This window comes from Lipotes vexillifer, unplaced genomic scaffold (genome assembly GCF_000442215.2).
Source record: "Lipotes vexillifer unplaced genomic scaffold, Lipotes_vexillifer_v1.1 scaffold371, whole genome shotgun sequence".
In the NCBI taxonomy this organism is placed as follows: Eukaryota; Metazoa; Chordata; class Mammalia; order Artiodactyla; family Lipotidae; genus Lipotes; species Lipotes vexillifer.
The window spans coordinates 4,183,410-4,195,101 of NW_006786304.1; the positions used below are offsets into that span (position 1 = coordinate 4,183,410).

At 51.8% G+C, this 11,692-nt stretch overlaps 1 protein-coding gene and 1 non-coding gene across 3 annotated transcripts in view; one reads left to right on the forward strand and one right to left on the reverse strand.

The window, feature by feature from the left end:
* Positions 1–6,395: 6,395 nt before the first annotated feature.
* On the forward strand, positions 6,396–6,468 carry TRNAG-CCC (transfer RNA glycine (anticodon CCC)). Its single transcript has one exon. It is a non-coding gene; the product is annotated as a tRNA-Gly (tRNA).
* An 829-nt stretch (positions 6,469–7,297) lies between these two features.
* Positions 7,298–11,692, reverse strand: part of LTBP4 (latent transforming growth factor beta binding protein 4) — a 28,975-nt gene continuing 24,580 nt past the window's right edge. For both annotated transcript variants that reach the window (XM_007458638.1, XM_007458639.1), the window contains 4 exons: positions 10,419–10,571; positions 9,075–9,455; positions 8,527–8,679; positions 7,298–7,452 (listed from right to left, as the gene is read on the reverse strand). In XM_007458638.1, coding sequence (XP_007458700.1) covers positions 7,298–7,452; positions 8,527–8,679; positions 9,075–9,455; positions 10,419–10,571 — 842 coding nt within the window. The remainder of the gene's footprint in view (positions 7,453–8,526; positions 8,680–9,074; positions 9,456–10,418; positions 10,572–11,692) is intronic.

Here is an 11,692-nt window from a genome sequence, read left to right on the forward strand (position 1 = left end):
CCCGCCCGTCAGTACTAAGGGCAAGGGTATCACAGGAGCATTACTTCCCGATGCAGAAATCCCATCCCTCCTCCCTTTACAAGACCCCCTCCGCATACATCCCCGCCCCGGCGCTGTGCCCTGGCCCCGTGCCCTGGCCCCGGCCTGCTTGCTGCCTGAGTTCTGAGTGGGAAGATGCACTTAGTAAACTGAAGAAGGGAACTGAGGCGGCGGGGCAGGGTGTGCGGGTATAAAAGCACATTGTGTTGGGAGAGAGGGGCCTGAGGGCTGGAAATGTCTTGTTTCTTAAGTTGGGTGGTGGGAACACGGAGGTTCATTCCATTTTGTTTTCGTTTGTTTTGTTTCTTGAAGCTGTTTATTGAAGTCGACGTGCATATGCAAAACAGTACAGACCGTAAGTGTTCAGCAGGGTTGAATGCAGTTGAATTTGCGCCAGTTGAATGCACCTCGGTCACCAGCGCCCAGACCAAGAAACAGTTTGGCTCCTTTTCAGCGCATCTGCCCTCCCATCAGGGTCACCCTCATTCTGACTTCTGACGGCATAGACTGTTTTTTCCGGTCCTGAATTTGATGTAAATAGAAGCAGAATATGTATTATCTCGAGTATCTGTTTTTTTCCACTCAACGGCAGTGTGAGACTCATTCTTGTAATCGCGTGTAGTCGTAGGTTGTTCTCATTGCGGATCCCGCTGTGTGGCTGTACCCAGTTTATTTATCCGTTCTCCACTGGTGGCGAGGGAGTGAGTCAAGTGGAAAGAGTCCCCCAGGCAGAGGGAACACTCAGTGCAAAGGTCCTGAGGTGAGAACATGTCTGGTGTTTCAGAGAAACAATAAGGAGATCCATGTGCCTGGAGAGGACTAAGCGGGGTGGGACACGAAACCAGAAGCAGATGGTGCAGAGTCATATCGGCTGCAGAGGGGGCTCCAGCTTTTACTCTGAGTGAGATGGAGCAGGGGAGGGACTGGATCTGACTTGGGTGTTCAGAGTCCCTCTAGCTGCTTGAGAAAGGGACTGGGGGGTGGGGCAGCGGTGGGAGCAGGAAGTCTGGGGAGGAGGGTGGGACACGGGTCGTCGGAAGTGTTTAGGCTCGGAATACAATTTTTCTCTGTGTGATTAGTGATATATTTTATTCACTCCAACCATCATACTGTGTGATTTTATTGTCCCCATTTTTTACTATGCTTCCCCCCCCACCCTCATTAAGGCTTTTTTTTTTTTTTTCTTTTTCTTTTTTGTGGTGTGCGGGCCTCTCACTGTTGTGGCCTCTCCTGTTGCGGAGCACAGGCTCGGGACGTGCAGGCTCAGCGGCCATGGCTCACGGGCCCAGCCGCTCCGTGGCATGTGGGATCTTCCCGGACCGGGGCACGAACCCGTGTCCCCTGCATGGGCAGGTGGACTCTCAACCACTGCGCCACCAGGGAAGCCCCGGCTTCTTTGAAGTGACTGCGTTTTTTGTTTGTTTGTTTTGTCTTGTGTTTTCTCACTCTTCCTTTTCCTTCCACTAATTTGGAATCTAGGCACCATTTCTATTTTTCAGTAGTAATCCTTGAAATTTTATCATGCACACTGTAAAAAATCAGATCTGAAGTTTAATTAAAAGTTTAATCTTCAGACCAAACACTACCTGGATCATAGAGCACTTTATCTCCCCAGTTCTACTTATATTGATATTGTTGTCCAGAATTTTAGATCTCAAAAAAATTCTTTTAACCTTTTTTTTTTTTTTTGGAGATAAATTCAAATTTACACAAATTTGCAAGACTAAGAATAGCATAAAGAACATTCATATACTTTTACTCAGGTTCATTTCTTGTTAACATTTTTACCCTCTTTAACATTTGCTCTGGAGACTTCCTGGTGGTCCAGTGTTTAAGATTCCACACTCCCAGTGCTGGGGGCATGGGATCAATCTCTGGTCAGGGAACTAGATGCTGCAACTAAGACCCAGCGCAGCCAAATAAATAAATAAACAAGTATTTAAAAAAAAATTTGTTATGTTTGTGAGGGGAAGGGGAGTTGTATAATTTGAAGGTAAGATACATACACATGGCCTTCTACTCCTAAATAGTTCAGTGTGCATTTTCTAAGAATACATATATTCTTTTACATAACCACAATACAATGACTAAGTTCATAAATTTAACATTAACGTGCAAAAGTTTCTTACTCTGCTATTTGTATTCCAGTTTTGTCATTGACCCAATAATGTTCTAATTTATGGCATAACTTTCCCTCCAATACAGGACAAGAGGATATATTGTACAACACAGGGAATACAGCCTATATTTTATAATAACTATAAATGGAGTAGAGCCTTTTAAAATTGTGAATCACTATATTGTACCTCTGTAACATCTAATATTGTACATAATTATACTTCGCTTAAAAAATACAGGACAGGACATCTTTTATAGGTAAAGTTGACAGAATTTGCTGATAGATTTGATGTAGGATGTAAGGGAAAATGTCAACTTCCTGAAACATTTTGGGGATTCGCTGGACCCAGAGGCATAGATGATATATGTCAGGAACAGTCTCTATGTTAATCTCCCAGCCCTGTTTTCCCTTTGTGTTGGCTTCATTTTCAGACTAGCTCTTCCCTCAGGGGAGCCCCCAGTGCTCCAGGCCTAAGCCCTTCCAGCAAGGCGAGCCCACGAGGGCCCTCCCCAACAACCCAGCAATGGTTCCAGGACTGACTCTCATTGGTCCGACTTCAGGGACACGCCCAATTCTGAACCAACTGCAAAGGCCAAGGGGAGGGATTCACTCATTGGCCAGGCCTGCAGTCTTCCAGTGGGATCAGCCATGTGGACTCGGAGGGAAGAAGGCAGTACTCCCAAAGACAGAGTATGAATGCTGGGCATACAAAGCAACACCCAGTAAGGACCTGCATTCCTCATTCCTGGGGGCAGTGGTTCTCAAATCCTGGCCCTCAGATTAGCAGCAGCTCTTGGGAATTTATTTGAAATGCAAAGTCTAGGTCCCTACTCCAGACTTACTGGTAGTGGAGCCCAGCAATCTGCCTTTTAATAAGCCCTCCACGTGATTCTGGTGCCCTTGTTTTAGGATAAAAGCTGAATCGCTACCACAAAGACACTTCAAAATATGATGACTTAAGTAAAAATGTTTATTCTCACATAATACTCTCTCACATAATAGCCACAGGTGAAATGATCCAGGCTGGCAACGTGGTGATCCAGGGACCCAGTTTCTTTCCACTCTAACACACAGCTGTTTGAAGCAATCCCAAACCATCATATTACTTAGCTTCATGATTATTTTTGAACTGTTCAGAAAATGAACTCCGGAGACAAATTGCCTAGGTTCAATCCAGGCTCTCACACTTAGTAGTTGTGTGATCTTGGGTGAGTAGTTTCCTTACCTCTCCGTACTTCCAATGAGGAAAATGCAAATGTAACAGAACCCATTTCATAGGGCTGATGTGAGGATTAAATGAAGTGATATGTATAAAGCAGCACAGTGTCTGGCACATAGGATGCACTATTTATGTATTGGCTATGATGATGATGATGATGGTGGTGGTGGTGGTGGTGAAGAAGAAGAAGAAGAAAATGACGTCGACGGCGACGATGACGACGGCAGTCAGCAGACCAAAGGCTGGAACCGGAGGTCGGTGCTCGCTGATGACTGTATAAGCATCAGCCACTAGGGGGCGCGGGCGGCTTGGGACGCGCTTGCTCCGTGACCTTCAGGGGGCGCTGCGGCGCTTGTCTGGCGAGCGTGATGACAGTATGGACTATTTCCCTCTGGACATTCCAGAGGAGAACGCGCTGGTCCCGGCACGTGCCAAGGACCCCACAGCGCCGGGGCTAGAGGTTAGTGAGGAGGATGTAGGCAGGAAAAAGCTAGCTCTTTGGCACACCCTCCAGTCCCGGCGCGGGGTAAGAGGGAGGTTTGGGGCTCTCAAAACCCCACCCCACACCCAGGATACTGAAATTCCAACTCAAAGTTTCCCAGCACTGTTGGCTATCCCAGTCCCCATTCCTGGGACATTTATACAGCAAGATGGTTGTGGAGGGTAATGGGATAACTACCAGCAGCCCAGGCACAGGCGCTTGAGGGAATGGGAGTATATGGGAATTGCCTACAATGTTCATGTGCTTTTCTTCTATGAATGTCCAGAACTTTCAACAGATTCTCAAAGGGATCTTTGAACAGAGACTGTTGAGAACTCTTATCTCTTCCTCCAGGAAGCCTTCCCTGATGTTCTCTCAGACTGGCTCAGGTGCCTCCTCTGGAAACCCACAGCCTCTGATCTTCCCTATCCCAGCCCCGACCCCTCTCCTGTGCCTCTCCCATCCCAGCACAAATGGTCATGTCTGGCAATGCATCTTTTTTTTTTTTTTTGCGGTACGCGGGCCTCTCACTGTCGTGGCCTCTGCTGTTGCGGAGCACAGGCTCCGGACGCGCAGGCTCAGCGGCCATGGCTCACGGGGCCCAGCCGCTCCACAGCATGTGGGATCTCCCCGGACTGGGGCCCGGACCCTCGTCCCCTGCATTGGCAGGCAGGCTCTCAACCACTGCGCCACCAGGGAAGCCCTGGCAATGCATCTTTGTCCCTCACTGGAGCTCCATGAAGGCAGGGACCAGGGATTTCTTGGGCACTAAAAATGTCAGCAGCATTGTCCAACACAAGGGCTGACATACAAAAGAAAGGGGAGGGGGCATTTAAAGGCTATTTGCCTTCCTTACCTGTAGGCCTTTGCTGATGCTGTTCCCTCCACCTGGAACACCCTCCTCCATGGCTTCGTCTGGCTCATTTCCCCATATTGTTCAGGTCTCAGCTCAGGCATCTTCTCCAAGAGCCCTCCCTAGCTCCTACCTCTTAAGGCTGGGCTAAAGTTTGTGTTCTCAACACTCGCTTATTACAAAGCAGATATTATATAGAAAATATTTGTTGAATGAATGAATGACAGGTCAGTGTTTGGGCCAGGGTCCCTGTATTAGCTGAAGGGTCACTTCTTGACTCCCTTTGTAGAGTTTCTCTTTCTTTTTAACCACTTCATTGAGCTACAATTCACCTACCATACAACTCACCCATTTATTACTATTTTTTTAATTGGGGTATAGTTGTTTTACAATGTTGTGTTAGTTTCTACTGTACAGCAAAGTGGAGTTCCCTGTGCTATACAGCAGATTCTTATTAGTTATCTATTTTATACATATTAGTGTATACATGTCAATCCCAGTCTCCCAATTCATCCCACCACCACCACCCCTTTCCCCCCTTGGTGTCCATACATTTGTTCTCTACAACTCACCCATTTAAAGTGTACAATTCAGTGGGTTTTAGTACAAAGTTGTGCAACCATCTTCCCTTGGTGAAGCTTTGAGCCTCTCGCAGTCTGACACCCCCTCCAGGCCAAGGTCCCTGTGCTAAGTGTTTCACACTGTCCCATTGAAGGGGAGAGAGTCTGGCCCCCAGGTGAGGAAGATCAGGTGAAGAGCAAGATCTAGCCATCTGCCCTCACCATCTGACCAACCACAGGGCTTGGCATTTCCAGGAAGCCCTCGGGTTACGATAACAATCACCGAGCACTTGCCAGATGCCAGGTGAGGTTCGAAGCACTTGACATACAGAATGATTCATGTAGTCGCCACCAGCACTCCTGTAGACACTATTGGTATGATCCTCCATGTGGCACCAGTGGGAAATTGACCCTTCCGGAAGCTCATGAGGGGTCAGGTCAAGAAGGAGCCCCTGTTCCCAATTTTTACAACTTGAGCTGAACCTGGAAGATTAAAATTGGTATCTCATGGACCAGACCCACAGGGTGGTTATAAAAAATATTATTATTTAAAACGGGGACATTTCCCTCTCTGTTCCATCCACTCCTTAAGGAGAATGTCCCTGGTTGCGTATCCTCACCTTTGTACTTTGATTTTCTTATCCTGCACCTGCTTGCATCTAGCATCACTCACCTGGTCCCTGAAGCATTTGAGTGTGAGAACCTAACACTAACAGGTGGGTGAAGAATGACTCAGGTACAGTCTTTTGTATTGTTTTTTTTTTCCAGTGCCAATGGGCTCCCCCACTCCTGACTGTCCCCTGTCCTCTGAGCCTATGCTCATCCAGGCTTTTTGTTCTTTTTGGGAGGAGGAGACCTTTGGACTCCCCGCATAGTCAGCAAGAAGGCAGCGGCCACTGGGGAGGAGGTCCGTGCTGGGCTCTTTACCATCACACACACAGCTCATCCCCACCTCCACATGTCCTTGCACAGGCCACCCACCAGGACTGCGACTCCCTGCTCTGCCACAGCCAAATCCCAGCTGGAGGCCCAGGTTTGGATGCACCCCTCCAGTGACTACTGCTCCCACCTCCTCCCCATGGCCCGCTTGTACCAGAAAAGCTCTGAACTTCTTTGGGGGGAATTCCCTGGTGGCGCAGTGGTTAAGACTCTGCACTCCCAATGCAGGGGGCCCAGGTTCAATCCCTGGTCAGGGAACTAGATCCCACATGCATGCTGCAGCTAATAGTTTCCATGCCACAACCAAGGAGCCAGCGAGCTGCAATTAAGGAGCCCGCCTGCCTCAACTAAGACCCGATGCAACCAAATAAATTAAGTAATTAACACTAATAAATAAATAAACTTCTTTGGGAAACAGAGGAAATCTGGGGTTCCCTGAGCAAAGAGGGAGCGCCCTGAGCAGGGGCTGAGGCTACCCCAACCCACCCCTTCCTGGGGCCTCATACAGGGGGAAGTGGGGGCTACAGACAGGATCTCCTGAGACGGTCAGGAGTATTAAAAATCCAGAGGTAAGACCTCTCTCGAGATCAGAGAGAGAATGAAACAGGGAGACAGGGCACCAAAAGACAGACACGGTGAATTAGGCAGAGAAAACAAGCAGAAAGGCAAGAGACAGAAGACAGAGACAAAGAAACAGACATAGGAGAAGAGCAAAGACCAAGGGAGGCAGAGACAGACCAAGTGACAGAGGCACGGGAATGAGGAAGTCGGGACGGCGAGAGGATGTAATTCAGCAGCTCAGAGAACAAACTCTAGAGCCAAAGTTTGAGGAACATTAGAAAGACAGAGACAGAAGATACAAAATAGGTGTTTTTTAATTGAACATTTTTATAAAAAGGAGCGGGAATATGAAGGGGACCACGGGCTAAGCCCGGGCCCGCGGCTTCTGCAGGAAGGATGCTCTTCCTCCCCGTCTGTCCCATCTACCAGCCTCTCCTCCGGGTCCAGCATCCCTGTGCGCATGCGCGAAAGCAGGAGGGACTCCGCGTGCGCAGGCGCGGAGTGGGCGGTCCAGGGCTGCTGGGGCTCAGGCCCGGGGCCTGGCGGGCGTGCAGTGGTGCGGCTCGTGCGAGGGTGCGAATCCTGGGCGGCAGATGCAGCGGAACGAGCCATCCGTGTTGACGCAGCGCGCGTTGACACAAAGCTGGGCGGCTGCCTCGGCCTCGTCACACTCGTTGACGTCTGGGGAGGGGGGGCGTACCAGGAGCGCTGTTCAGAGCTGGGGACCCAGGAGCCCACGTCCCTGGCCCCTGAGGCTCCTGGTGCAGAGGGGTGTGGATGCTGAGCCTCCTGTTGGAGTGGAATCCAGCCACTACCACCTGTTGGCTGTGTGAGCCTGGGCAGGTAACTTAACCTCTCTGTGCCTCAGCTCTGTGTTCTGTGAGATGAGTGTGGTAGCCCCTAGGACACTATGTTTTTGTTAGAAAAACAATACTAATGATGATATCAACAACAATAATTGCTTACTCTGTGCCAGACATTGTTTTAAGTATATTACATGTATTAACTTTATCCTCCCAATAACCCTATGAGGTAGGTACTGTGCAAACTGAGGCCTAGCGTGGGGAAGCCCCTTACCCCATGTCACACAAAAAGCCCACACTCTTCCCAGGGGCTTCGCAGACCAGCTCACAAAGACCCCGAGTGCCCAGCCCCTTGCCATTTCTTGGCTGTGAGACTTTGAGGAACTCATTTCTCTTCTCTGAGCTTTACACATAGGCCTCACTGTCATTGTAAATCGATGTTCACGACTCTATGAAATGGGTTCAACGACTATACTCATTTTTCAGGTAAGAAAAACTGAGCAAGGGACAGTGACCTGTCCGGGGTCACACAGCAAGCTGCCGGACTGAGCCTGAGGTCTGTCCAACTCCCCCAGAGTCCCTGATTGTAACCACTCTGCTTTACTACTGTCTAAACTAGGCAGACATAATTCCTATTCGATGGGAAGACTGAAAGCTCTTCAAAGAGGTCAAGCAAGCTGCCCAAGGTAGCCCTGGGAGTTCTTAGAAATCACGCCTGCAGGATCCTACCCTTCCACCCTGCTTCCAGCTCAGCCACGGTGCTGTGGCCGAGCTCCGCTCTCCTCCCAGCCTGACCTGTCCATCAGGCAGGCCCCACCCCTGAGCAAAAATTACTTTCTGCTCCCCACCGGGGCTGGGCGGTCTCCTTGACGTCCCTGATTACCCACCCCAAGTAAAGGCTTCCACCCTCTCTTGTACCCCACCTCCATGCTGGCCCCGGTCCACCCCTCACCGACGCAGGCCATGCGGGTCATGTCCAGGCGGTAGCCGTCGAAGCAGTCGCACGTGAAGCCCTCGGGGACACGCACACATCGGCCGTGGGCACAGCCGTCCAGGATCCCGCACTCCTCCGCCTCCAGCCCTTCGTAGGGCCCAGCCTGGGCGCCTGCGGAGAGTGCGGGGACTCCGGGGTTCGGGTGGGGCCGCGCCCCAGGTTCGGTGGGTCCCCTTCTAAAACTGCCCATCCTGCTCCAGGACTCTGGGGGGCGCTGTGAGGCCAGGATGTTTACGTCGCTCTGCTCTCTCTAGCTTTCCTTCTGTCCTCATCGCTTTCTAGGTAGGTCTACAGGGATGTCTCTGTGCCCCTTCATCCCTGCTCTCTGTCGCTCTCTCCGACAATATCTCCGTTTTCCCATCTCTCTGAGCCTGTCTCTCCCGCGGCTTCTCTTCGTTTCTGTCTCTGTCTCTCCTCCTCCCCCTCCTTTCCTCCCTTCCCCATCTCCACCTCTCTGCACACCTGGCTTCTCACCTTAGTCCCATCACTCGGGCCGCAGTACTCACCAGCGTAGCTTCCACCTTCAGGCGACTCCTCAGGCTCTGGGACGGAACCACGGGTGTCACGGGACCGATAGCGCCAGCGGGAGCCCGGGCCGGGTGGAGCAGGAGCCTCGGATTCACCGTAGGGGCCACCATCATCCTCAAAGTCGGGCATGTCGAAGGGTGGCGTCCCATAGGGGGCCTCCCGGCGCGCGAAGGGCCCAGGTGGCGGTGGGTAGGGGTCATAGGGTAGGACGGGTGGCAGGTACAACTCAGGCCCGTACGGAAGGCCCTGGTAAGGTGAACCTAGGTCTGGGCCATACTCGTAGGGGAGTCCAAAGCCACCTGGCCGCGGGGGTCCATATGAGGGGGGGCGCAGCACATTGCACAGGGCCTCAAAGTCATCTGCGAACAGGAGCCAAGCCTAACGATCAGCCCGTGCTTCCTCGGCACCCGTCATTCACGTCCCCCCTCGGGGAAGAGAAGCCCGAAGGAGAGGGTGGGGAGGGCCGTGGGCTGAGGCATTAGAGGGGCTTCAAAGGAGGAGACTGGGATTGCAGGCTTGGGGTCAGGGGTTCTGGAGCCAGGATTGAAGGTCTGAGGACTGAGACGGGGATTCCAAGGCACTGGGATCAGGAGTACTGAGGACTGCAGCTAGAAATCAGGGTCCACGTGCTGGAATTTGGGGGCCCACGAGACCTGGGGCTAGGGGCCTACAAAAATGGGACGGAGGTGTTTTAGGGACCAGGACTGGGGAGTACCAGGGGCCTGATGGGTCAGGATGCATGGGAGGGGATCTGAAACATGGGACCTGGAAGTCAGAGGAGCAAGGGCCTAGGACTGGCACTGGTTTCCCAAGGGCTGAGAATTGGGAGACTCAGGGCTTTTTAGAGCCAAGGCATGGAGATCTCTGGAGCTGTGTGTTGGCTTCTTAGGCACCTGGATGTGGGTATCCAAGCCAATGGGACTTGGAGGTTTGCGAGCTATGACCAGAGTCTGTGAGCCAGGATGGCAGGATCTGAGCAACTGGTACTGGAGGTCTAAAGGTCCAGGATTTGGGAGAGGGGTCTCATGGGCTGTCTTGGGCTTCTAGAGGCCAGGAGTTGAAGGTCTGAGAGATCAGACCTTAGGACCTTTTGGGACTGGAACTATGAGACCTGCTCAGTCAGGCCTTGGGGTTTCTGTGGTTGAGGCTTGGAGGTCTTTGGGTTATGACTTGGGGTCTAAGATTTAGGAATGCACTGGGACATAGGGGTCTGAGGGACCAAGTTTTGGAAGACCTTGGGGTCTAAGACTAGGAGTCTGAGGACCTGGATTTGGAGTCTGATGGGCAGAGTCTCGGAGTGTGGCCCAGGCAGGTGGCAGTACCTGAGTCCTGTGCTGGGCAGAGGGCACAGTCCATGCCCCAGGCCTCGCCATAGAGGCAGCAGCACTCTGTGTAGGTGGCCTGGCGATCCAGCCGAGGGCGACTGCACACGAGGTCAGCCCCCACTTCCTGCCAGCACACTCCCAGATTGTCGTCTGAGGGCAGAGACAGCATGCATCAAGGCGGGAAGACACTCAAGTTCTCCCAAATGCTCAATCTCCTCCCTACTGGAGCAGCCCAGCCATCCTCTGCCTGTCACCAAATCCTTCTCAGCAGCTGTGATCTGACTCCCAGAAGTCCTCTGAGGTAGCTCCAGAAGAGTACAGGGGTTGGTCTGGCACAAGCCTATCATACAGGAGGGTGATAGGGTCTGAGAGGGGGATTCTATCCAAGCCTGGCCGCTGCAGGGCTCTGTGACCCCAGGGCAGTTGCTTTTCCTCTCTGAGCATTGTTGAATAAAGTCTCAGGATGTGGGAGGACATTGTAGGAAAAGGAATTGGAAGGAGAAGAGACTTTGGGTCAGTGGGCAAAAAGAGAGAGAGGACCCAAAGAAATAAACACAAACACATCGAAAGAGTCAGAGACTCAAAGAAACACGGGAAAGCAAAGATGCAGAGAGAAACAGACCTAAAAGCAAAGACAGAGGCAGAGAGTGTCAGAAATTCAGAGAAAGGCCTAAAGACAGAAACCCACAGAGGGGTGCAAAGAGACAGAGACCCACAGGGAAATAATAGAAAGCACACTTTTAGCATTTAGTAAGACCAGGTCCCATTCTATTCTTAAAATTAAATTCCTCAGAGCCACCCTATAAAGTAGGAGCTATTGCCAATCCACCCAATGTGCAGAAAGGAAGTTGGGGGGCTTCCCTGGTGGCGCAGTGGTTGAGAGTCCACCTGCCGATGCAGGGGACACGGGGTCGTGCCCCAGTCTGGGAAGATCCCACATGCCGTGGAGCACCTGGCCCCCCGAGCCATGGCCGCTGAGCCTGTGCGTCCGGAGCCTGTGCTCCGCAACGGGAGAGGCCACAGCAGTGAGAGGCCCGCGTACCGCAAAAAAAAAAAAAAGAAAAGAAAAAAAAAGAAAGGAAGTTGGGGTCCAAGAGGCGATAAGGAACGCGCACGTGTACACAGGGCCAGTTAAGTGGCAGGGAGGCTCCTCTACGACCTTCGCCTTTAACCAGGCCCGCGGGCCTCTTGCTCCGAGAGTCAAACACCAAGACCGGAAGCTAAATGGGGCGTGAAGGGGCGTGGCCCGGGTGCGGGCGGGGGGCGGGGGC